This window comes from Sarcophilus harrisii, chromosome 2 (genome assembly GCF_902635505.1).
Source record: "Sarcophilus harrisii chromosome 2, mSarHar1.11, whole genome shotgun sequence".
NCBI lineage: Eukaryota > Metazoa > Chordata > Mammalia > Dasyuromorphia > Dasyuridae > Sarcophilus > Sarcophilus harrisii.
In genome coordinates, this window is record NC_045427.1 from 336493802 (window position 1) to 336520936 (window position 27135).

At 35.8% G+C, this 27135-nt stretch overlaps 1 protein-coding gene across 2 annotated transcripts in view; it reads left to right on the forward strand.

Moving 5' to 3' along the window:
• PSMA6 (proteasome 20S subunit alpha 6) overlaps positions 1-16126 on the forward strand; it is a 29002-nt gene extending 12876 nt beyond the window's left edge. For both annotated transcript variants that reach the window (XM_031952938.1, XM_031952939.1), the window contains exons 4-7: positions 3831-3986; positions 4909-5087; positions 14889-14983; positions 15912-16126. In XM_031952938.1, the coding sequence (XP_031808798.1) occupies positions 3831-3986; positions 4909-5087; positions 14889-14983; positions 15912-15969 (488 nt within the window). In that variant the 3' untranslated portion in view covers positions 15970-16126. The remainder of the gene's footprint in view (positions 1-3830; positions 3987-4908; positions 5088-14888; positions 14984-15911) is intronic.
• Positions 16127-27135: the final 11009 nt, after the last annotated feature.

The following is a 27135-nucleotide window of genomic DNA, read 5'->3' on the forward strand; positions in this document are numbered from 1 at the left end:
CGTTAAATCCAATATATTTATACATATCCATACAGTTATCTTGCTGCAGAAGAAAAATCAGATCTAGAAAGAAAAAAAACAACCTTAGAAGGAAAACAAAAATGCAAGCAAACAGCAACAGAAAGAGTGAAAGTGCTATGTTGTGGTGCACACTTAAGTTCCCACAGTCCTCTCTCTGGGTGTAGATGGCTCTCTTCATTACTAAACAATTGAAACTGGTCTGAATCAATTCTTTGTTGAAGAGAGTCACATTCATCAGAATTGATCATTATATAGTCTTGTTGTTGCCATGTACAATGATCTCCTGGTTCTGCTAGTTTCACTCAGCATCAGTTTGTAAGTCTTCTCCAGGCCTCTCTGTTGGTCATTTCTTATAGAACAATAATATTCCATAACACTCATGTACCATAATTTATTCAGCCATTCTCCAATTGATGGGCATCCATTCAGTTTCTAGTTTCTAGTCACTATAAAAAGAGCTGCCACAAACATTTTTGCACATGTTAGGTCCCTTTCTCTCCTTTAAGATCTCTTTGGGATATAAGCCCAGTAGTAACACTGCTGGGTCAAAGGGTATAGCATCCAAATTTTATTATTATTATTATAGCTTTTTATTGACAGAATATATGCATGGGTAATTTTTCAACATTAACCCTTGCAAACACTTCTGTTCCAACTTTTCCCCTCCTTCCCTCCACCCCTTCCCCTAGGTGGCAAGCAGTCTCATACATGTTAAAGTATATAGCATCCAGTTATATGTTTGGTTCATGATCAAACAAGAGAGCATTATTAAATGTAAAATAGACAATTTTGATATTAAATAACTTTTGCACAAACAAAACCATGCAACTAAGATTAAAAGGAAAACAAAAAGCTGGGAAACAATCTTTATAGAGAACTGAGTCAAATTTCTTAAAATTATAAGCCATTCCCTAGTTGATAAATGATCAAAGGATATGAACAAGCAGTTTTCAGATGAAGAAATCAAAGACATCTATAGGCATATGAAGAAGTGCTCTAAATCATTTTTGACTATTAAGAGTACTCTGAGATAATCAAACTCTGAGTACCATCTTACACCTAACAGATCGGCTAATGTAAGAAAAAAGGAAAGTGATAAATATTAGAGAACATGTCGGAAAAGTGGGCAACTAATGAATTGGTGGTAGTCATGAACTGATCAGCCATTCTGGAGAGCAATTTAGAACTGTGCCCAAAGGGCAACCAAACTTTGCATTCCTGTTGATCTGGCAACAACTGTTACTAGGTCTGTGTCCCAAAGAAATCTTAAAAGAAGTAAAAGGACTTACATGTGCAAAAATATTTATAGTAGTCCTTTTTGTGGTGGCAAAATATTGGAAATTGAGGTGATGCCTATAAATTGGGGAAGGTCTGAATAAGTTGTGATATATGAATATAATGGGAGTACTATTATGAAATAAGAAATGATGAACAGGAAGATTTTAGAAAAACCTGGAAAGATTTATGCAAATTGATGAAATGAGCAAAGCCAGGAAAACATTGTATACCATATTAGCAACATTGTTTGATGATCAGCTATTAATAATTCGGCTATTCTAACAACACAGTGATCTAAGACAAACACAAAGGACTCACAAAGGAAAATGTTATCCACATTCAGATAAAGAACTTGATGGGCTCAAAATGTAGATTGAAGTATATTTTTTTTTTACTTTTTTTTCTTATTTTGATATGTCTTTCATAATAATTCCCTAATAATAGGGAAATATATTTTACATGATAGCACAAGGGGAAGGAGAAAGTGAGAAAAATTTGGAACTCAATCTTATAAAAAATGAATGCTAAAAATTGTCTTGGCATGTAGTTGCTGCGAAAATTAAATATATTTTTTTAAAGAACGTTGTTACTATGCCCAAAAGGCAATCAAACTGTATATTCAGTTCAATTGATCCAGCATTATATCTATTGGGTCTGTATCCTAAAGATCATAAAAAAGGGAAAAGGACCCATATGTGCTCAAATGTTTGTAGAAGTCCTTTTTGTAATAGCAAGGAACTGGAAATCAGGTGGATGGTTGAATAAGTTGTGGTATATGAATGTTATGGAATATTATTTTCTATAAGAAATGATTAGCAGGATGATTTTAGAAAGGCCTGGAGAGATTTACATGAACTGATGTTGACTGAAGTGAGTAGAACCAAGAGAACATTGTACAGAGCAACAAGATTATGTGATGATCAACTGTGATGGACTTGGTTCTTTTCAAAAACGAGTTGATTCAGGTCAATTCTAATAGATTTTTGATGGAGAAAGCCATTTGCATCCAAGAGAACTATGAGGACTGAATATGAATCAAACATAGTATTTTCACCTTTTTTGTTCTTTGCTTTTTTCTTTCTCATTTTTCCCCCCTTTTGAGCTGATTTTTCTTGTGCAGCATAATAAATGTGTAAGTATATTTAGAAAAATTATACCTGTATTAGGGGACTAAGTGGTCTTGGGGGCAAAAGAATAGGAAATCTGATCAGTGAGAATGATCTTCTTAACTCACAAATGGTTTTTAAATATTACCTGCTATTTTGCTATTCATAAGGTATGTTTGGTAGCATGTCTTAGTTGTTGTTTTCCCCTGCTCCTGATCTTATCCTCTTTGAATATATATTGTGATATGTGATATAAAATATTACTAATCCTAATTTCTGTCAGACTGCTTTCCAGTTTCTCTAACAATTATTAACAGGTAGGGAGTTCTTTTTCAGGTCAGACACCATTTTCTTAATTAGCTGTTCCATTTCTATATCCATCTCCTTGTCCAATGTTCTTGGGATTCTGCCCCTTTTTTAGTGTGTCCAAAAAAGTCGTATTGCATGTTGCTTTAAGAGTAATAAAACAGGGGCAGGTAGGTAGCACAATGGATGGAGCACTAGCCCTGAAGTCAGGAGGACCTGAATTCAAATCTGGTCTCAGACACTTAATACTTCCTGGCTATGTGACCCTGGGCAAGTCAATTAACCCCAATTGCCTCAGCCAAAAAAAAAAAAAGGTAATAAAACAATTTTCCCTAACAGCCATGTGAAAGTAGGTATTATATATATATTCTCATTTTGCAGAGGAAGAAACTGAAGCTCAGAGGTTCAGTAACTTGTCTGTGGTCACATGAGCACTCAGTCCTTTCTGGGCATCAGTTTTGTTACCTGAAAAGTGAAGGAGCTAGACTAGGTCATATTGTTGGGAAATTTGTCAGATGAGACAGGAGAGAACTTAGGGCTTGAAGATATTGAGTAGCAGAAGCAGGGTAGCCAAATCTCAGACCAGCAGGATTTTCTTTCCCAAGTCTTTTCTGCTGGAAAGCTTTTACCAAGCTACTGATATGAAAAGTTCTGACACCAGGTGAAGCTCAGAGTACAGGTCTGGCTCTGATTACTATTATAGGTTTGCCTCTAGTTCCACTGTGATTCCTGTTCTACACAGGCCCAGGGCAGCACTATTTAAGATTCTTGTTCAGATTCCTTGGCTCTCTCCAGTATTGTCTCTGCATGGATACTACACCATAAGTCTTAGCCAGAGGTGGCAGTGGTTTCCCCAACTCTGATTTCCTAGATTCCTTCCTGATCTCTTTTGGGGTCTGGGAACAACCAGGGTTATGTAAACATGTGGGTCAGGGCACAGAGCAGATACTGGCTTTGGAAGGAAGGCCTGGATTATGACCTTAGTGTGGAGACAATACATATTCATTTCTGAAGTTAGATGATTAGCATCTAGAGGGTCCCATCTTGTTTTATAAATTAGAGTATCATCTGGCTTTTTTGTATTCTTTCCCACTATGATCATTTTTGTCTTGCTATTAGCTGACAGCAGATCTCAGGTGCAAAGAGCTCGCTATGAGGCTGCAAATTGGAAATACAAGTATGGCTATGAGATTCCTGTGGATATGTTGTGTAAACGGATTGCAGATATTTCTCAGGTCTACACGCAAAATGCTGAAATGAGGCCTCTTGGCTGTTGTAAGTATATTAAGGAATTTTGAACTATTTTCCCTTGACACCAGAGAATTTATTTGTTTTAATTTAAAAGAAATATAAAAGAATACTGTTAAATGGCATATTTTATTGAAATATATGTAAGGTAGAAATCCAGTAGATTTTTGATGTTTGGGACAACATTTACAGTCATGTTTTACTTATAATCTGCTCTCTAATCTAAACATATATGTATGAACATCACAACATATTCATCCTAGTACATCCCGTTGCGGCAAAGAGCTGGAAGAGAAGTCAGTACCTAACCATTAGTGAATTATTGAATATAATGGGGTGAAGAATCTGTAGAAACATAAGAACTCATAAGCTAACTTGGGTCGACTCAGTAAAATCTGGAGAACCATATATACGGTGATGAGAATGAAAGGGAAAGGAAGCCTAATGTTGAATAGTTGTAGTAACTTAATTACAATAAAACATCTTCAGTAAAAAAGATATGGCAAAACTGAGGCAAATAATGTTTCATAAATATACTATTAGATACATATTACTGTAATTACCACTATGCTGTAGAAATTATTTTTGTTTAACTATTTTTAAAAGATAAAGTTTAATGATGAATGATTTATTTAGAAACCACCAAGAAAAAACAAAAGGCAGCAGTGCATGCTAAAAGAATACCATGGCAAATACTTTCTGTTTTTTTTCCAAGTGAAAGATGACTTAAACATAATCTATTAGTTTTATAGTTTTTTCACTTTTAATATATTGTTGTGTCCTTTTGTATTGTTTAGTTTTTTTTTTGTTTGTTTGTTTATTTGTTTTTTAATGAAATACACCTTTCCAGCCTGAGATTAAAAGTGATCATTAATAATAGAATGTATCCCAAGGTTAGCTTCATGATACGGTTCTGTTACATAGTTGATATGGATCTTTCCCTCTGTAGGTATGATATTGATTGGTGTTGATGAAGAACAAGGCCCTCAAGTATACAAATGTGATCCTGCAGGCTACTACTGTGGATTTAAGGCTACTGCAGCTGGAGTCAAACAAACTGAGTCAACCAGTTTTCTTGAAAAGAAAGTGAAGAAAAAATTTGACTGGACATTTGAACAGACAGTAGAGGTGAGTTTATAAAAATTGTTAATTTAAATTTTTTAAAAAGATTTAAAGCCATAGTCAACAAAAGCTATAATTCACATTTTTAGACAACTCCCATGTTTTACAAGGCACTTTTCTCACAGTAGCATTATTTAGTAGGTGGTGAAAATTATCTTCATTTTATAGGTAAGGAAAGTCAGACTCTAAGTGATTTAGTAATTTGCCTACATTGTTACACAGTGTAAATATTTCAGTTAGGATTTGGACCTGCCTCTTCCCTTTAAATCTAGTGCTCTTTTCCCTTCTCCATGATGCCTCTCTTGAATTTTTTGATTAATGTGATCAGAATGTTTTTTATATTTTACTACATAATTAAAATTGGCAGTGAGTGTGAAAGTTTAATAACAAAATTGATCTTGTAAGACTTAGTTATTTCCATTATATTATCATTATCAACTTGCAGATTTACATAAAAAAGAAAGATAAAATCCCAGAAGGATGATGGAAGAATAAAATTGTTGAAATGTCTGTGGTGGTACATATTAATCACGTTGAATGGTTCATAGTAAGTGGTCTAAGAAAGAGGAGAAAAATATAGTGGGAATTTTTTTGGGAAAGTTTTAATTTTTTCAATTAACAAAAATTTGCTTTACCGCCTGCCTTCTTCCTCTTACCTCTCCCCTCAGTTTGGGTAGGATGGAGGGAAAACAAGACCATGATAACAAATGTGCATGTTTAAGCAAAACAAACTCCTACATTGGTCACATCCAAAAAAATGAGCCTCATTCTCCAGCCTGAGTCTATAATTTCTCTATCAAGAGATAGGTTTCATGATTAGGCATCCTTCCTCTGGAGTCAAGGTTAATCATTACATTATGCAGAATCTTAAACTTTTCAAACTTAATTTGTCTCTACAGTGTTATTTTTATATATTCTGATTCTGTTCATATTACTCTATATCAGTTCATATAAGTCTTTCCAGATTTTTCTGAAACCATCCCGTGTATAATTTCTTAGAGCATAATAATCTATTGCATTTATGTGCTACAGTTTATTTAGTGATTCCTAATAGATGAAAACTCAATTAGTTTCCAGTTTGGGGCTACTGAGTCCTTTTCCTCTTTCTTTTATCCTTTTCATTGTTTTTAATCTCTCTACAATCTTTGACATTGATTCATTACTCTCTTCACACGCTCTCCTTTTTTGTGTTTTTAATGCTTGTTCTTTCCTGGTTCTCCTACCTATGTAATCATGCCTTCTCAGGTTTATTGACTATTGTCTTCATCAGGATCACACTTGTTAACCTTAAGTGCTGCCCAGCATTACCCTGGGTCTTTCTCTCTTCTCCCTTTATAGTATCTTATTTGATCTCATCCGCTCCCATAATTTCAGTTATCTTCTCTATGCAAGTGTTTCTCAAATTTATTTTTCCAGCTCTAACCTCTCTCTTGATCTTTGTTTCTCATCACCAGCTATTTTTATACATCTCTAATTGGATGCCTCAGAGAGATCTTAAACTCAAAAATATACAAAACTAAACTTATTTTTCTTCTCTTTCTGAGTTCCATTTTAACTGTCAAGGGCATTAGTATCGTCCCAGTCTCTTGGGAGTCACCACTCTCTTTCACCTGCTAGCCAGTTAGATCAGTCAACTATGTCTGATAAGACCTTCAACCTTCATAATTTTTCATATGTCCTTAGTTTTCTGTGCAGGCCCTTGTTACTTCACATCTAAGGTTATCTTGCTGATTAGTTTTTCTGTTTCAAGTCTCTATTTTAGACCATCCTATATTTAGTTATTAAATAGATCTTCCTAAAGTGAAAGTCTGAACATCTGTCTCTGTGTGTGTGTGTGTGTGTGTGTGTCTTTGTCTTTCTTTCTCTCTCTCTCGCTCTCTCTCTTGCTCTCTCTCTCTCTCTCTCTCTCTCACACACACACACACACCTCTCTCTCTCTATTCTCTTCCCCTCTCCAATTTAATAAATCTCAGTTATTCCAAGATCAAAAATAAAAAACTCTTTTTTGCTTTAAAGGCCTTCACAACCTGACCTCTTTCTATCACTCTCCTGTCTTCTTACATGCCTCTATGGTCTAGTAATACCAACTTCTTTGCTGTCCCCTCATCCCTAAAATCTTTTTACAAGATGTCTTTCTCAATGCCTCTTAATGCTAATGATTCACCTCTAAGACTATTTCCAGATTATTCTGTATATATCTTGTTTGTTTGTGTGTTGTCTCCCTATTAGACTTATAGGTTCTGTGGATGAAGTAATCTCCTACCCCAGAGCAGGACTTGGCACATAGTATGAACATAAAAAATATTTGTTAACTTGATTTAACTTGAAGTATAGACCTAATAGTGGTAAAGTTGATTGGTATAGTCTTAATAATGGTGTAGTTGAGTCAAAGGAATATGCAAAATTTAATAAATTTTGTAGCAAAATTCCAAATTGCTTTCCAAAATGATCAGACCAATTCTCATGGCTCTATTAGCAGTGCATTAGTGTACTTATTTTCTTATAACTTATTTTTTCTCCCCAACATTTATTATTTCCTACCTTTGTTTTTTTATTTTTGTTTTTGTTGAGGCAATTGGAGTTAAGTGACTTCCCCAGGATCACACAGCTAGGAAGTGTTAAGTGTTTGAGGTCAGATTTGAACCCAGGTCCTCCAATTTCAGGGCTGGTACTCTATCCACTACACCAACTAGTTACCCCAATTTTCTGTCTTATAGGTAGGTATGAGGTGGAATCTCAGAGTAGATTTAATTTGGATTTACTTGATTATTAGTAATTTAGAGCTGTTAGCTTGGATTTTTCTTAGAAAAATCTGTTGGCATGTGACTGTTATTATTATAAATTTGAATCATTTCCTCAGATATATTGATGGTAAAGCTAACAGAAACTTTCTGTGCAGTTAAATGGGGAAATTTCTAATTTCAGCTGTATTTTGTTTTTTTTTTTAACTTTTTAACTTTATTTAGTCAAAATTTTTCTGTGATTATATCACTTTTTAAATCCTCTCAACCTCTCCAAAAATAGGATAGGAAATTTCTATTTTGTTCTTTTAGTTTGTTTATAATGTGATCTTTTATATCTAAATCATATAGTCATTTAAAACTTATTTTGATATGTGGTGGATTATGTTGTCCAAAACAATTTCTGTCAGATGACTATCCAGTTTTCATGGCACTTTTTATTGAATAGTGAATCATCTAGGTGAATTTTTTTTCTGTGTGTTGTTTGTTTAAGTGGTTCCACCAATCAACTTAACTTTTTTAACCATTACCAATTATTTTGATTATTGCTTTGTAGTATAGTTTGAGATATGGTACTGTTCTGCCTTTTTCCTTCCCATTAAAAGAAAAATTCCCTTCACATCTATTCCTATAGATCTTATCACCTATGTGTACCACCACAAACCAAACCCTACCTTTTTCTTTTTAAAATTTTTATTTAATATTTTCTCCAGTTATATTTAAAACAAAAAATTTTATATTTGTTTTAAAAAACATTTGAGTTCCTGATTTTCTCCCTTATCCCCGTCCCTAGCACCCATTAAGAAATTATATGTGAAATTATGCAAAATATTTCCATAAATGTCATGTTGTGAAAGAAAACATAATCTCTTACTCTTAACTTAAAAAAAAACAACTCAAAAAAAAGTTAAAAAAAAAGAGTATGTTCAATCTGTATTCAGATACAATCAGTTTCTTCTCTGGATATGGATAGGATTTTCATAAGTTCTTTAGAGTAGTTGTAGATTATTGTATTGACAATAGCAAAGTCATTTATAGTTAGTCGTCCCATAACATTGCTATTTCTTTGTATGCAGTACATTTCAGTTTGGTTGTATTCATGGAGAACTTTACAATTTTTTTTTGAAAGTATCCTGCTTATTATTTCCCATAGAACGTAATATTCTATGACAATCACTTACTATAATTTATTCAGCCATTCCCCCAATTGATGAACATCCTCTCAATTTCCAATTTTTTGCCCTAAGAAGAGAGCTGCTACAAATATTTTAGTCAATATGTCCTTTTCCTTTCTTTCTTTTTTTTTTTTTAATCTTTTGATATTTGTGCCTAGTAGTGATATTGTTACATCAAAGGGTATGCATGGATTTATACCCCAAAGGGACATAGATAATATCTTTTGATCATTTATCAATTGGGACGTGGCTCTTATTTTTTATAAATTTGATTTAGTTCCTTCTATGTTTGATCAGTAAGGCCTTATCAGAAAAATTGCTTCAAAATTCTTTTTACAATTATTGTTGCTGTGTTTTCCCTCATTTATTCTATTCTCTTCTTTCATCCTGTCCCTCCTCAAAAGTGTTTTGCTACTGACCACTCCCTTCCCCAATATGCCTCTCTTTTATTCTCCTCTCCACTTCTGGATCTTAGTCCCCTCCTATTTTCCTTCAGGGTAAGATAGATTCATATATCCATATATCCAAGGTTCATTCATTCCCCCTCTTCCCCTCCATTGTAAAAACTTTTTCTTGGCTTTTTATTTATGACAGAAAATTTACACCATTCCCACTTCTCCCTTTCCCTTTCTCCTACTATATTCCACTCTCATCCCTTAATTTCATCATGTTCTTTGTAGGTATTATCCCTTCCTACTCAACTCACACCTATATATAGACAAAGGTCTATATGTACTCCTTCAAACTGCCATAATAATGAGAAAGTTCTAATGAGTTAAAAGTGTCATCCTTCCATGTAAGAATGTAAACGGATAAACTTTATTAAGTCTGATTACCTCCTTATACTTCTTAGTCCAATTTTTGAAAATCATACCACGAATGCTTAAAAATCCTCTATTTCATTGAATTCTTATCTTTTCCCCTGAAGGATTGTACTCAGTTGTTGTATTCCTAGCTCTACTGCTCTCCAAAGTAACATTGTAAATCCTCCAATCCTTTAATGTGAAAGCTACTAAATCTTGAGTGATCCTGACTGTGGCTTACCACTGTACTTGAATTTTTTCTTTCTGGATGCTTGCAGTATTTTCTCCTTGACTTGGGAGTTCCAGAGTTTGGTTATAGTATTTCTGGGAGTTTTCATTTGGGGATCTCTTTCAATTTCCATTTTACCTTTGGTTCTAGAATATCAAGATAGTTGGTGTTTTTTTTTCTTTTTTCTTCAAAAAGCTTGCATTGTATTGGGATAATACAACAATTATACAATTAAATAAATATAGATTACATGTGAAATGATAGAGACAGCTGAATTGTATGGTGGATGGAGCTTTGAGGTGAAAGTAAAAGAAAACTTGAATTCAGATCCTGCTTTTATAACTAACTGAGTTACTTTGAACAAGACTTGTTTATGCTTCTCAGTCTTTATGCTTTCCTCATCTGTTAAGTTATGCGATTGGACTTGATAACCTCTAGTATCTATTCTAGTTCTAAATCTGCTTTTGAATGAAAATTCAGTAAGAAGAGGATATGAACAATCAGAAAAATCATAGATTTAGAGGTGACAGATATCTTAGACTGTCTAAATACCTAGTGAGATATAGCTTTTTTTTTTAACTATAGTAAGTTTACTTTTTAATACATACTGCTTTATGAATCATGTTGGGAGTGAAAAATCAAAGCAAAAGGAAAAACCATGGAACAGATAAAACATTTTTTAAAAATGAACATAACATATGTTGATTTACAAGCAATTTCCTTAGATCTTTTCCTAGATACAGGGAGATTTAGCTCTTAAACTATGCTTTGACAAAAGCTGGACATTCCTTTTTAATACTTAATTTTTAATTCTTTTTGAATTTTTGTTTTCCTCAGTTACACATAAAAACCTTTTATTATACATGTACATTCATTGTTTTTTATATATTTCCTTATGAATCATGCTGGTAGAAAAAAATTAAAACAAAAGGGAAAAAACAAAAGGAAAAAAAAGTGAGCATAGGATGTATTGATTTACATTCAATCTCCAAAATTTTCTCTCTGGATGCAGATGGTATTTTCCAACCAGAATTTATTGGGATTGTCTTAGATCATTGAACCTCTGAGAAGAATCATATCTGTCATTTGATTATTGCACAATCTTCCTGTTCCTGCGTATAACCTGGTTACTTGGTTCTGCTTGTTTTGCTTGGCATCAGTTCATGTGAATCTTTCCAGATCTTTCTGAAATCAGCTTGTTCACCCATTTTTATAGAACAATAATATTCCCCAATTTTCATATACCATAATTTATTCATCCATTTCCCAAATTATGGGCATCTACTTAGCTTTCCACCACAAAGAACTGCTACAAACATTTTTGCATATGTGGGTACTTTTCCACTCTTTTATGATTTCTTTGGGTTACAAACCCTAGCTGGGCTTTCTGTAAGGGAAGACATAAGGAAAGTGTGATTATTTGGGTTTTTTGTTTGTTTTATTTACAAAGCATATGCATGGGTAACTTTGATAATTTCTTAAAAGGTGATGTCCAAGCTCTTTTTTGATGATCATGATTCTCAGACCAATGATTTTTAAATTACCCTCGCCTGGATCTATTTTTCAGGTCACTTGTTTTTCCAATGAAATATTTAATATTTTTCCCTTTCCTTTCCTTTTTTTTTTTTTTTTTTTTTTACTTTATTGTATCTTGGTTTTTCATAATATCATCAGCTTCCATTTGTTCAATTTTAATTTTTAAGGAATTATTTTCCGCAGTGAGCATTTTGTACCTTCTTTTCCAGTTAGCCAATTTTGCTTTTTTAAGGCATTCTTCTCATTAATTTTTGAGTTTCCTTTTGCACCACTCTCAATTCTTTTCCTAATCTTTGCTTATCTTACTTGATTTTCAAAGTCTTTTTTCAGCTATTCCATAGCCTGACCCCAATTTTTGTTATCTTCTGTGTGTGTATTTGGATCTTCCTTGTATCATAGTAACTTTCTAAGGTCAGAAGCTTTTTTGTTGTCTACTCTTTTTCCTAGTCTATTACTTGGCTTTTAACTTTTTGTTAAAGTAGGGCTTTGTTCCCAGGGTGGAGAGTTCGCTTCAGGAATTCAGAGCTCCTTCTAGGGATCTAACCACAAGCATTCTTTTTTTTGCCCTAAATTCTTAGGAGTGGTCCCACACCACTGTACCTGTAAGATATAGTATAGTATGCTAAAGCAATAAGAATCCTGTTTTGCTGGGACTGGGGTTAGGGCCAGGGCCAGGGCTGCACAAAATCCCTTTTCTTTTTATGTTGTTTACCTTTTTATATTGTTTACCTCATTGGAATGTCAATCCATTGAGATCAAGAATTTTTTATATCAATTAGAATACCATCTAGTTCATTCTAAGTGTGAAATTACCTGTGTAAAACTGCTGAGTTGGGAGAGAGAATCTAGTGTAGAAGGTGGCTAATATGCCAGCATGGCTGGAATTTATAGTATACAAAGAGGAGTAATGAAACAAGGAAGTCAAGTTTGGAAGTCATATTTTGGAGATCTTTAAATTCCAGGAAACAGAAGTTTTTATTTTATTCTAGGGGCAACTGAAAGTCACTGTGTTTTTTCATTAAAGTTATGGTCACTTGTAGATTTATCATTGTTAACTGTTTTTCAAATTTGACACACAGCACAATTTCATAAATTGCCTTTACATAGCCAGTTGTCTCCTTGTGGTAATTGAAAGATGAAATGACTAAGGAAATAAAAATTTACCCTTTCAAACATGAGTTTATTAAGCAATGCATGCCAATTGACCAATTAAGCAGGACTAGACCTCCTCCACTTAAACCTGCACTACAAATATAGGGAGAGACAGACTTTTTATACTTTAAAAACAATTAAAAGGAAATAATACAACATTAAATAATGATTTCAATTGGAGGAAAGATTAGGGACTTTCCAAGTTGGGGGGGGGGAGGCTGAATTTAATAGGTACAGTTCAGGAAAAGAAGTGTCCCATTGCCCTCTCCTCCCCCACAAATGTCAATCAAAGGAACAAAGAATTAATCTTTAATTAATTTTAATCTTTACAGGGTCAGTATGGAGTCAGTGTGGTTCATTCATTTCCCATGATTAAGCAATTGCTGTCCTAATTCTCTCATACCTGATTAAGTTTATGTTAATATAAGTAAGAAATGCTAACTTTATCATTATAATGTTGATTTTCCAAAAATACCAAAACATTCTAGGGGCTTTAATGGAGAATTAGTTCTTTACTACCTTTTTGAAATTTGCTCATTATTTCATTTAAATTTCATTTATTTATTAGATTTTATTAATTATTTATTTAAAATTAGAATTTAATTTAATTGAAAGATTAAAATTGAGTTATAGTGCAATGATTCAAGACATTTCCAGTAGAATGGGGATGGAAAATGCCATCTGCATCCAGAAAGAACTGTGAAGACAATATGAATAGCAGCACAACAACCCTTTAGTTTGTTAGTCATGGTTTTTTTCCCTTTTGGTCTGATTTTTTTTTTTTGGTACAGTGTGACAAATATGGGAGTATGTTTAAAAGAATTGCATGTATCTGATTTATATAACTTGCTGTATGGTGGGGGAGGAGAGGGAGAAAAATTTGGAACACAAAGTTTTGTAAAAGTGAATGTTGAAAACTATCTTTGCATATATTTGGAAAAATAAAATGCTATTGAAAATTTTTAAAAAGTTTAAAGTTATTCTTATACTCTTACAATTCCTATTTTTTTAAGTCTTATATTTACAGAAAGGGGGCCTATGTAAAAGCTAGTGTGCCATGTATAATTTCCACAAATTACAGAAGAAATATTAAAAGAAAATATTAGCATTGATGTTAGGGAAGAAAAAGTAATGCTTCCTCAACTTAAGGGATTTTGATAAGAAAAATTCCAAACTATTGTTCCTAAGAACAATAATAGAAAATTTTTAATAGAAAAATAATAATAGATAATAGAAAAACCAAGAATCTGAAGAACAGGATTTGAGTTTCTGCATCAGTATCTTCTAGATGTTACTTGGGACAAGTTCATTTAACCTCTTTTAAGTTTAGCCTTTTCTCCTTATACATAGCCTTTTACCTTATAGGTAAAATAGGCATAGATACTTATCAACTACCTCACGGGGTTATTGGGAATAAAATGCTTTTTGGCAGGGTAATATGTAATTATAAGGTATAGCTTTAAGGCCATATTAGAAATAAAAACCAGTTCTATAGAGAAGAGAATCTCTTGGTCTTTTTTATGTATAGGTTTGAGTACCTGAAATTTGATTATAACTTTTATATCACTGGATATTTTATGTTGTGTTAAATACCTTGTTTTGAGCTAGATTAGTAAGAACCCAGTTCCATCAGAAAAAGAATTGTTCATTAGAGATAGATTGTGATTTGAAAAAGGAAGACTTTTGAGATCTATATTAAATAATTATTAATAAAAATGATTACCAATCAAAAGAACTTAACAAGGAAGTATGGAATAGTGAAAGAGGAACCCAGGCTTAATAGTGGAGTCATGGCCCATTGATTTGGTGAAGTAGGGGAAAAGAGTGCCTTGGCCCCTCTCTCTTTCTTTTCTCTCTTTCTGCTTCTGATTCAGAACTTGGATCTGGAGTCCAAATATCAAACAACTATGTTTTGTTTTTTCTTGTTGAATAATTATTAGTGTAACTATCTGATCTGCTTGACATTGACAAAATAACCAATAGGGGGAAAGGAGGTTGGAGGGACTCCCATCACACTAACCCTGATGTTGAGCAGGTAACTTGTGTTATCTGTAAAATAGGATTAATAAATTCTACCTTGCCTATCTCAAAATTGTTAGAAAAATCAAATCAGATAAAATCTGAACTATTAAAAGAATATATATTTTAATATGTTTGTATTTTTCTTGCAGACAGCAATAACATGCCTGTCTACTGTTCTATCCATTGATTTCAAACCTTCAGAATTAGAAGTTGGAGTAGTCACAGTTGAAAACCCTAAATTCAGGTGAGTTATGTTTTCAGTCATGTTCATTTACTTGAAGATGGATATATGAATGGTCATCCTTTTTGAACTAAGACAAAACTAAGACAGGAACTGTTTCTTGGTCAATTGTGACCCAGTTAATGATAGACTAGGAAATTTCAGAACAAGATCCTTTGAATTATATATAACTAACTTTTTTTCCTTAAACATCTGAAAAAAAATATGCCAAACCTACTTGAATGGATTATTGAAAAATTTTTTTTTCTTTTGAGCAGTTCTGAATGGAGCACATTTAAAAAAAAAAAAATTTATAGTTATTGAATTCAAAATCAGTAGCTTTGGCTTTGGCTTTGGAGCCAAAGGAAAAAATAATACTTAAATAGCAATCTTATTTTTATGTTTTAAGATAATGTTTCATTTTACAATACTTATCTCAAAAAATTTACTGCCTCGGTTTCTGCTTTTTTCCTAAAGATATTTGAATACCCATTTTTAGATTTTACCAATTTCCATAATTTTATTAACCAGCAAAATTCAGCCTTATTACAAGATACTTCACTACTTAGAGCTCCTTGCATTCATTAATCTAATAATACTCTCTGTGTACCTTGAACTTAAATGATGAAGTAACAATTTGAAAAATTTCTTAATTCTCTTAACAAAAGTCCCTCAGTACTCTTCCAAAATATTGCTGTTGATAATTTTGTTTTTCATTTCATTTTTTTAGGGACTTTAAATCCGGTGATTGTCTAACCTTCTAATTTTTTGATCAGTTTAGATCTTGTCATAAATTGTAGTTGTATAACATACCTTTGCTAAAATTTTTGCTATTTCTTTTAGAAACAGACTTTAGGAAAATACAGTAGATTAATTGTGAATACAGTAGATTAATTGATAAGTAGTTTTGTCTAGTGTTTAAACATTTAATTCTTTCCCCTTTACCTTCTAGGATTCTCACAGAATCGGAGATTGATACACACCTTGTAGCTCTAGCTGAGAGGGATTAACACTGTAATTAGACTCTCTAATCAACTATGTGCTGACCAGGATATTTGGTGAACACCAACATATTCGTCATCATCAGTAACTCTTAATTGAAAGAAGAACCATATTCCCATGAAGTGGACTTGGCTCTGTTATAAATAAAACAGAGGTTTTAGAAAATGTGTCCTTTTCTTTTTTACATCCAGACTAAAAACTAAGACTTGAAGTAAAAACATATTTAAAGTTTGCCACTCCCAAATTGCAAATTCATTGCATATGAGTCTCCTATTAAGAGTGTTAGAATTTTTTGGTGTAGCCATGAATAGCCAAGATTTAGATAACACCCCAAGAACAGGATTAGGCTTCAAATAACCAAATGTCTATTTGTCCTGTTTTAAAAAGCAAATATGTTAATACATAAAGTAGTCCATAACTAAATACCAACCATATGAGCATGAAATTCACCTATCTTTTTTCCTAGAAGTGCTCTTATTTTGCAGTTTAATAAATAGTATGTTCATGAATGTGGATTATAACATTTAAATTCTATTAAAAAATTTTTTTCATTAAAATTTTATTGATTTTTTTTTTTAGACATTACCTTTATTTCCTATTGTATCTCTCTCCCTTCAGAGAACCATTTCTTAAAATAAGGAATTTTTAAAAAGAGGGGCTCACTAGGCTGCTTTTTGTTGAGTATTGGCCCTGGAGTTAGGACTGCGTTCAAATTTGGTGTCAGACACTTTGCTTCCTAGATATGTGACTCTGGGCAAATCACTTAACCCCAGTTGCCTTAAAAAAAATAGGAAAAAGAAAAGTTCAGAAAAACAGAAATTTTTGATGTGATATTCAATGTCCTGTCCTAAAACACCCTACCCCTTAAAAAAAGTCAAAGGATTGCTCTTCACTCATAGCTCTTTTTTGGAGCCAAAGTTGGTTATTGTAATTTTGCACTTTCAGTTTTTCTCTATTTCCCAACTCCTACTTTTACTTCAGCATACATATTGACTCTTCTTTAAACGCCCCAGCCACAAAGATAGTCATACCCTTGATATTGCTATCACCCACAAATATACCACCTTTATGTTCAACAATTACTTTATCTGAACATAATCTATTGACTTTCTATCTTTTCCTTTGCATTTCTTTACCAAACCCTGTTCTGCGTCCATACTATGACCCTCAATTCCTTGATCCTTCAGTTCTTTCCCATGCCATCACTTCTGCACTAGCCACTCTTTTTATTCAGTTGACCTGTTGGTGAACCAGTTCAAATCTACACTGTCCATCTCTTGAATTTTTAGCCTCTGTCATTCTGCTTCAGGTTTGGATCATTCCAACCATCTGCCACCCTTGCTTCTATGTATATAATATTGAGCTGTAATGGGCTGAGGTTTGAGCTGATGCACTGAGGTCCCAAGTACATGAGGCTAGATAGTAATTGGGCTATACTCTATTAATATACATGATTGGATTAAGAATGGTCCCTGCCCACTCTCCTTGCAAGTCCTGATGTGTTGTATAGGAAATGACGATTTTGGTGGGTGGAGGCAGAGAGGAAGAAGACAAGCTGGGAGAGATTGGGCTGAGTTCGAGACTCGAAGCTGTTGGTTGTGTGGCTGCTGGTCGAGCTAGCTTCTTGACTCAGCTGCACACATTGCTATCAGCCGATTCTCTTCCACCTCCGATCCTTCTTCACTGAGAATAAAGACTGACAATTTTCCCTAACCTGAATTCCTGTCTCGTGCTTGATTTTAAAATACACGATCTTAACATTTAGCGCCTAACGGTGGGAACCAAGGACTGAAGAAGTCTCCGTGACCAGGAACTTGGGTGAGTATTGTTAATAGACAAATAAGGAACTTATTTTCTTAAAAACTAAACCAGTAATTTTTTTTTGGCTAAAATGGGACAAATGCTAGCTAAAGACTCTCCATCCCGCTCCAACCCCACCCAAGAGTGGTGCTATGGAAAGCATGATTAAGCTGACAGAAATACATGGGTTACTTATAACTTGGGAACAGATAGCTAGATTTGTGGGTATATTAAACTGCATCTCCCTTGGATCAGAGGAGGAGCAGATCTTCGAGATAACTGGTCCCGGTTGGACAAGAGATGTTCATACATTTCAGAGAATATGGTCCTCATTCAATTCCATGGAGGCATTTTATTTATACAATGTATTTCAGTTAGCACTAAGAATCCTAGAAGAAAGAAAAAGCCCTTGACTCCTTCCACTCCTCCTCAAATTAGCCATGATATTAAGGAGGAAGACAATGAAGAGATTAATGACCATGACCTTTCCCCTCAGGAGGCGGCTTCAGCCCCACCCCAGGAGCAAGTGATTGACTCTCCTCCACCAACTCCACCCTCGGGGATGGAGGGAGGAGGGGCAGTGGGGGGCAGTGAGGGGACCAACCTTGAGCAGGCTTCAAGAGGGCTTAATGAAGGCCAAAGAAAAGGGTGTGGACATCCGGGAGCTACAACCACTTATGTTTCCTGTAATTTCCCAGTCTAATGCCTCAGGTCAACAAAGTCGAAGATATGCTCCTTTTAATGTAGAAATCATTAAAGATCTTAAAAAGGCCTGCACTAATTATGGGGCTACATCAGCTTATGTTAAGATGCTGTTACAGAATTTGGCTTTCGAAGTCTTGACTCCTGATGACTGGAAATCTATAGCAAGGGTATGCCTAGAACCTGGACAAAATTACATGTGGCTTTCTGAATATAGTGAGCTCTGTAGGATACAAGCCCAACAAAATAGTCAAAATGCTGTTCATGCTGCGATCACCTATGACCTACTACAAGGTATAGGTCCATATGCAGACGTCACAGCACAGGTTAATTATTCAGTAGCAGCATATGAGCAAATTGTGCTAATGCTATCAAAGCGTGGATTCGATTCACAATAAAAATGATAAAGGTGAGGCCTTCATAAAATAATGCAAGGGCCAGATGAGCCCTTTGCTGACTTTGTGGGACGTTTGCAGACTGCTATCACAAGAACTAATGGGGAAAATCCAACAACAGATGTTTTAATAAGGCAACTTGCTAAGGAAAATGCTAATGAGGTGTGCAGAAGGATTATACTAGGACTGCCCAAGGATGCTCCTTTAGAGGAGTTCATAAGACGCTGTGCCACAGTGGGCACAAATGCCTTTTATAGCCAGACTATGATGCAGACTTCCCAAGATCCCAACATGGTAGACAGGGTCCCTTCCAGCAAGGGACTCTAGAGAAACGGCAATGCTTTCAGTGTGGTAAAGTAGGCATCTGAAAGCTCAATGTTGGTATAGAGGCAGAGTGAGAAAGCAGGGTGGGAGAACAAGACCCAGTATCCCATGTCCAAAATGCAACAGAGGCTTCCATTGGGCCTCAGAATGTAGACAGGTTCAGGGAAACGGGATGAGGGGCCCAGCCCCAGGGCCCCAGGCAAAAAACACTTGGGGCATGATGGCAGCCAATGGTGCACCCAGAGAGTGCCTAGACGGCCAATACCCCAATATGACCAATCAGCCAAGAAGCCATATGATGGCAGAAAGGATTACACAATCAATCAGCCAGGAAGCAAACCTGATGGGAGAAAGGGATTACAATTAGGAGAATAGAGTTGTATGCAGCTGAGACAACTGAGATACCCCTGGAGAGGTGAAATCTGTTCCTCTCCAGCCTATGGATCCCTTGCCTCCAGGCACAGTAGGCTTGACCATTTTACCTCCTGAGAGTACGTATAAAACAGTGTCCATCCACATACTGATGTGGGAAACTGGGGAATGTGTAGATAATATCCCAGTCACCAATACAGGCAGACAATGTGTGACTTATCACCCAGGAGAAATAGTAGCATCAGGTTTACTCATCAGAATCCTAATAAGCAGCCTGGTGATAGTCACCCAGATTCTGATTCCAGATCACATAATCCAGCAGTTTACTGGACAGCAGTGAACAACTGACCGACCTATGCTCACAATCTATATAAATGGCCTTCCATTGGAAGGATTGAGTAGACACTGTGCAGATCGGACGGTCATTAGAGTGTGCCAGCTGGCCCAGTCACTGGCCAAAGATTAAAGCAGACACTTACATGTCATGGCGTGGGAGGATCAATAGCAGCTGAAGTTAGTGCTGCCCCTATGAGATGGACTTTTGAAGGCAAAACAGGAGTTTTTACCCTTTTATAGTTGAAAAAATCCCCATCAATCTGTGGGAAGAGACGTTTTACAGCAATTAGGATTAAAAATGAGTACTTCGGTTTTTTAAGCAGGGCTGCTGTTGAAGGCCTGCCAACGAGCCATATTCGCCTTGTCCATCGCAGAGAGACGGAGCAGACCTTTGAAACAAAGGAGAAGACCCAAGAAATATCGGGTGGTGCTGTTGCTGATTGTGCTCACCATTGAAAGAGCGTGCAGTTATGGCGTTGACTCATGGACATCAAAGATTGTCGGATTTCAAAACCCTCAGAATCATTGGATTCTCTGAGCCATAGGACTCAAAACCCTCAGGAATCATTGGATTCTCTGAGCCATAGGATCTTGAAAACTCTCAGGAATCATTGGATTCTCTGAGACATAGGACTTGAAAACCCTCAGGAATCATTGGATTCTCTGAGCCATAGGATTTGAAAACTCTCAGGAATCATTGGATTCTCTGAGACATAGACTTGAAAACCCTCAGGAATCATTGGATCTCTGAGACATAGGATTTGAAAACTCTCAGGAATCATTGGATTCTCTGAGAAATGATAAGACTGTTACAACACTTCAAAATCTGCTGGAATCATTGGATTCCCTAACACATAAAAAGACTTTCAGGACTTCAAAAACTCAGGGGATCATTGGATTCCCTGACATGTGAAACAATGGACAATAGATTGGTTTTGGACTATCTCTTGGCTGCTGAAGAAGGTGGTATGTGTGACTGTTGTTTACATACCCACCTTCTAGGACTTCTGGTGATCTTTTCCAACACCATGTTGATTTATATTGTTTGCTATTCCGCTACTTGTGTGTACAATTCATGTTTGTTACACCACATCGAGCCTGCACTGACTGAGGGGAGGGTCATCCCTAATAGCCTCTCTGCTATTACTATGTGCTTGTGTAATACCTCCCATGCTGATGGGTTTGTGCATAATAAGACCCTTCAGCCCAGAAACCCGCTTAGCAACCTCCATTTCCCTTTGGTGCTTTTCATCTCCCTTCCTGAGATGTCAGGGAGGGCGTGATCATCTCCTTTTAGTGCTTTCACCGCCTTTCCTGAGAAGTCAGGGAGGCTGTGATCACCTCCTTTCGGTGCTTTCACCTCCTTCCCTGAGAAGTTAGGGAGGCTGTGATCACCTCCTTGAGGCTCTGACCTCCCTGAGGAGTCAGGGATGGCATGACCACCGTGTTCTAAAATAAAAGAAAGGGAAATGTAATGGGCTGAGGTTTGAGCTGATGCACTGAGGTCCCAAGTACATGAGGCTAGATAGTAATTGGGCTATACTCTATTAATATACATGATTGGATTAAGAATGGTCCCTGCCCACTCTCCTTGCAAGTCCTGATGTGTTGTATAGGAAATGACGATTTTGGTGGGTGGAGGCAGAGAGGGAAGAAGACAAGCTGGGAGAGATTGGGCTGAGTTCGAGACTCCGAGCTGCTGGTTGTGTGGCTGCTGGTTGAGCTAGCTTCTTGACTCAGCTGCACACATTGCTATCGCCGATTCTCTTCCACCTCCAATCCTTCTTCACTGAGAATAAAGACTGAGAATTTTCCCCTAACCTGAATTCCTGTCTCGTGCTGATCTTAAAATACACGATCATAACATTGAGCAAAGGTGGAGAAAATCACAATTTGTCTCAACTGGGCCCTCATAATTCAAATGTTCCTTTTGCCATAGTAGCTCTTCTAAACTTCATCCCTATGATTTTTTTTTTTTTTTTTTGTCCTCTTATTCTCTCAGCTGAAAACTTTATTACATTTTCCAGGGAAAATTCTGAGTTACCTTTTCTTATATTATTTATATGTCTTCTACTAGCTTCTTCACCTCTCTTCCCTGATGAGAAGACCTTACTCCTGTTTTGCTCTCTATTTGCTCAATTCCATTGTAGCAGAGCCAAGGAGGTGGAGAGTATTCAGTTCTTTGATCTCTTCCTAGCTTCTCTCAGATTAACACCAGATCAAACCTCTAAACATGTTTTGGACTGACAGAACCTCTGATGTCCTCTGGTTCAGTTTTCTTGGGATCTCTAGGAACAGCCTTCTTTTCAGTTCAATAATTGCCACAAGAACAGCCAGGGGTTAAAGTTCAAATCCTTCTCCTTCAAAGCCTTTGTCTCCTTTCCTGGGACCTGCTTAGCTTTCTTAAAGGCCTTCTGGAGTCTTGGTTTCAGTGGAGAAACTAAGGAGGACAGCCCTGCCACCAAGGTGTGTGAGATGAGATGAATGGATCTTGAGTCCAAGGGCTTAGCCTCCAGTCTGCTTGTCTTCTCTAGCTCTCTGTCAACCTAGCTGAGGTTTCTAGCTTATATGCTCTACACTGAATATTAACCAATCATTATTTCACTATGAAACCATTATTTGTTGTAAGATTAAATCAATCATACTGACCTTAGAGTATATTAATCACCATGCTAAACTAGATAACCATTGTCTCCTCAATTTTACTTAGTACCTTGTAAGAATCCTTGTTTCAAGTTCAGAATTCTGGCTCATAACAAGAACCCACAAATATTTGGAGGTAACAAATTACCATAAAGATATTTTAGAGGAACTTAACGAAAGGTCTGTCTCAATTGAGCAAGGGGGAACTCTATCTAGCATAGGCACAGTGCAGAGAAGTTTAGGACAAAGACCTCCATGTTGGGGGGGAATTTAGTGGGAGGTTCTTAGCCAGAATACAGCAGTGTTGGCTACTCTATTTTGGTTTAGAAGCTAGTGGATTAGCAGACTAGCTGTGAGACCTCCAACATAGCTACAGAAGACCAACAGTGAGTGAGTTGAACTTGAACATAAGTAGGTCTTGGCTGTACTCACCACTCAGCAGGAGAAGGAAGCCAGCAGCCCCAGCCCCAGGGTAGTGTGAAGCTGTTGTTGCCTTTAGAGGAAGCTTGAGACAATCTCCCATTTGCCCTAAGAGCAGACTTTGTTAAAAAATGAACAAAAAGCCAAAAAGAGCCCTGGCCACATAGCTATTATGGAGACAGAGAACAAAGTGCAAACCCTAAGGACACTGAAGACAAAATATCTTTATATGAAACCTCAAAGGGTAATATAAGTTGGTCTCCAACTCAAAAGGCTCTCTTGAAAGAATTCAAATAAAATATTAAAAGAAATGGGGAAAGGAAAAAGTTCAATTGGCCAAATGCAAAAGGAGATTAACTGAAGAAAATAATTCATAAAAAATTAGAATTGAACAAATGGAAGTGAATAACTCAATGAGACATCAAGAATCAGGGAAACAAAACCAAAAAACCTGAAAAAATAGAAGAAAATACAAAGTCATCAGAAAAACTGAATTGGAAAATCGATCCAGGAGAGACAATCTAAGAATTGCTGGATTATCTGAAAAGTATGATGAAAAAAAGAACCTGGACAACATCTTTTAAGAAATCATCAAAGAAAACTGCTCTGATGTGTAAAGATTTGGAGAGGAAACTCACACAGTGCTATCAGGAAGTACAGAGGCCTTGAAGCCTGAGATACCCTGCAGACTGCCTCGTGAGTGGAAGCTCTGGTTGCATTAAGATCGCATCGTTAATGGGAAGTATCTCCTCCAATTGGCGGTATGTGTGACCTCATAGACCCAACATAAGGAGTGGGGATGAGGAAGTAAGGCAAAGGCAGGATGTGAACACGTAGAATAAAGATATTAAGCTTGCGAGCTGCTGTCCTCGGGTGCTCTGTTGAACATGAGAACCACTGCTCAGAGAGAAGGTGGCCAGAGATTTTCTGAAGGCCTGGGAATTAGGCATGATTGATAATCAGTAATCTCTGGGTGGGAGTTTACAGTATGTCCCAGAACCAGGGAGTAAAATAGCTGTTGAAAGAATCCACTAACCACTTCCTGTAAGAGATCCCAAAATGAAAACTCCAAGGAATCTTGTAACTAAATTCCAGAATTAACAGATCAAGGAGAAAATACTGCAAGCAAAGAAGCTTGGACTACAGCCAAGAATCAGTTATCCAGCAAAATTAAACATTATCTTACAGGGAAAAGAATAGACATTAAATGAAACAGTTTTCATTTTTTTTTTTTTTTAGAAAAGGCTAGAGCTGAACAGAAAATTTGATCTTCAAATACAGAACTCAAGAGAAGCATAAAAATGTAAAAATTGAAGAAAAAACTTTTTAAAAGTTAAAATGTTTATATTTCTATGTTAATTCTTGAGAACTGTATCTTTGTTGAAAGTATACTTAGAGGGCAGCTGTATAATTTGACTTTACAGTGTTGATCTAAAAAAGTAGGGATGGAAAAAGGATTGTACTGGAAGAAGAGGAAAGGGGAGGTAAAATGGTGTAAATGACATACATGAAGAGGTAAAAGAGACCTATTGCAGGTGAGGGAAAGAAAGGAGAATTTTGTGAACCTTAATCTCATTAGATTTGGCTCAAAGAGTATCAGACATTCATTTGATATAGAAACTTGCTTTCTTTAGAGAAGTAGGAGAAAGGGGAAAGGAAAGGGGAAGGGAGAACATAAGTAGAAGGGGAATTCAAATAAGAAAGGGGAGAGGGGCTGTAAGAGGGGAGGGCAGATAGAGGAAGGTAGTGCTCAGAAGCAAAACGCTGGTAAGAAGGAAAAAGGGGGAAAGTAAGAAAAGTATAATTTGGGGAAAATAAGATGGAATTAAAATTAGTAATTTTAACTGTGAATATGAATGGGATGAACTCTCCAATAAAACAGAAGTGGATATAAGATTGGGTTAAAAGCCAGAGCCCTATAATATCTTGTTTACAAAAAACACATTTAAAGCAAAGTGATACAGGGTAAAAGTAAAAAGCTGGAGCTGAATCTATAATGCTTCAGCTGAAGTTAAAAAAAAAAAAAGTAAGGGGAGTGATCCTGATCTCAGATCAAACAAAAGCAAAAATAGTTCTATTTAAAAGCTAAGGAAGGAAACTACATCTTGCTAAAGGGTACCATGGATAATGAAGCAATATCAGTAATAAATATATATGCACTAAGTGGTGTAACATCCAAATTCCTAGAGAAGTTAAGAGGGCTGCTAGAAGAAATAGAGAGCAAAACTATACTAGTGAGGGATCTCAACCTCATTCTATCAGAACTAGATAAATTAAACCACAAAATAAATGAGAGAAGTTAAGGAAGTAAATGGAATTTTAGAAAAGTCAGGTAAGATAGACCTTTGGAGAAACTGAATGGAGACAGAAAGGAATATAATTTTTTCTTGGCAATATATGAAACCTGCATAGAAATTGATCATGTGTTAGGGCATTAAAAACTTCACAATCAAATGCAGAAATGCAGAAATAGTAAATGTACCCTTTTCAGATTATGATGCAATAAAAATTATATGTAATAAAGGGCCAGAGAAAAATAGACCAAAAATTAATTGGAAACTAAATAATCCTAAAGAATGATTGGGTGAAACAAATCATAGACACAATTGATAATTTCATCCAAGAAAATGGCAAAAATAAGACAACATAGCAGAATTTATGGGATGCATCCAGGTAGGTTCTTAGAAGAAAATTTACATGTCTAGATGCTTACTTGAATAAAACAAGAGAAGATCAATGAATTGGGCATTCAACTAAAAAATCTAGAAAAATAAGAAATTAAATACCCTCTATTAAATTTGAAATTCTGAAAATAAAAGGGGGAAGGATTCTGGGAAGACTGTGAAGTAAGGTGGTAAATTTCAAGCTCCAGATTTCCCCCACAATAGAACAAATTTGCACCTCAAGGTGAACATAGACTGGTGAATAATCAAGTAGACTTGGAGCAAAACTGGGATTCTCCTTGTACAACCTGAGAAGATCTCAGAAAAACCCCAGGCTGGGAATTAATCTGTGTGAAGTTCAACCACCTCTAGGCTAGTTCCTCAGAAACTAGTGAGGGGCTAGCTGGATGTGGCTGAAGCTTCAGCAAGAGCCACAGAAATTTTCATCTTCTGGACTGTTTGTGCAGTAGGGATCTGAGTCCAGGAAGACTAAGTGACCTTGGCTGACTGGGAATGCTAGGCCCAGCTGTGCTGCTGAGATGCAACCCTGGGTGAGAAGGAACTAGTACCTGATGAGTGCAAAGGATGCTGTTGGCTGCCGCACTTGCTGAAGGGTAGAGCTATTGGTTTGGGGTTCCTGGTTAGAGGGAAAAACTCAGGTGAAGCCAGAGGCACCATTTCCCCACCCCACAATTAGAGGTGCTTTCACTAATACCTCTTATTTAAAAAAAAAAAAAAATCCACCACACTTATTTACTATGGGAACAGGGAGAAATGGGGCTTATCTTCAGAGGAAGCCCCTGAAGTAAAAAGAAGTTTCTTTTCCCAAACATGATATGGCTTCCTGCCCAGAGAGATTTTCTAGAACTCAGAAAAATTTAAAAATCAAATGAGAGACATTGAGGAAACACTTTAAAAAAAAACATCCAAGAAAAAAAGATTATGAAAAAAAAAAGTTAATCAATTAGAAAAGGAGATACAGTCTCAAAGATGAAAATAACTGTTTGAAAATTAGAATCAGGCAAGGGGGAGCCAGTGAAAGCTTTGAGAGACCAAGAAATTTAAGAAAAAAAAAGATTATAAAGAATGAGAAAGTAGAACAGAATGTGGGACATCTTGTAAAAAAAAAAACAAGAGATCTGGAAAACAGATCAAGAAGAGAAAAATATAAGAATTGGATTGCCTGAAAGTTGGTACTGAAAAAAGAACCTTGACAAAATGCAGGAAATAATCTAAGAAAATTGTCCTGGAGTGATAGAACATGAGGGGAAAGTAAAAATAAAAAAAAAAAACCAAAACCAGTGATCACCATCCTTTGTGGAGAACACACAAGAATATTGCCAAATTTTGAAACCCCCAGATCAAAATTTTTTTTTACAAGAAACAAGAAAAAAAAATTCAAAAAGGCTGGAGCTACAATTAGAATTGTACAGGACTTATCAGCAGCTCCAGTAAAAGACTGCAGGTTCTGGAATCACATCTGCTCACAAATCAAAAGAACTAGGCCTGTGGCCAAAAA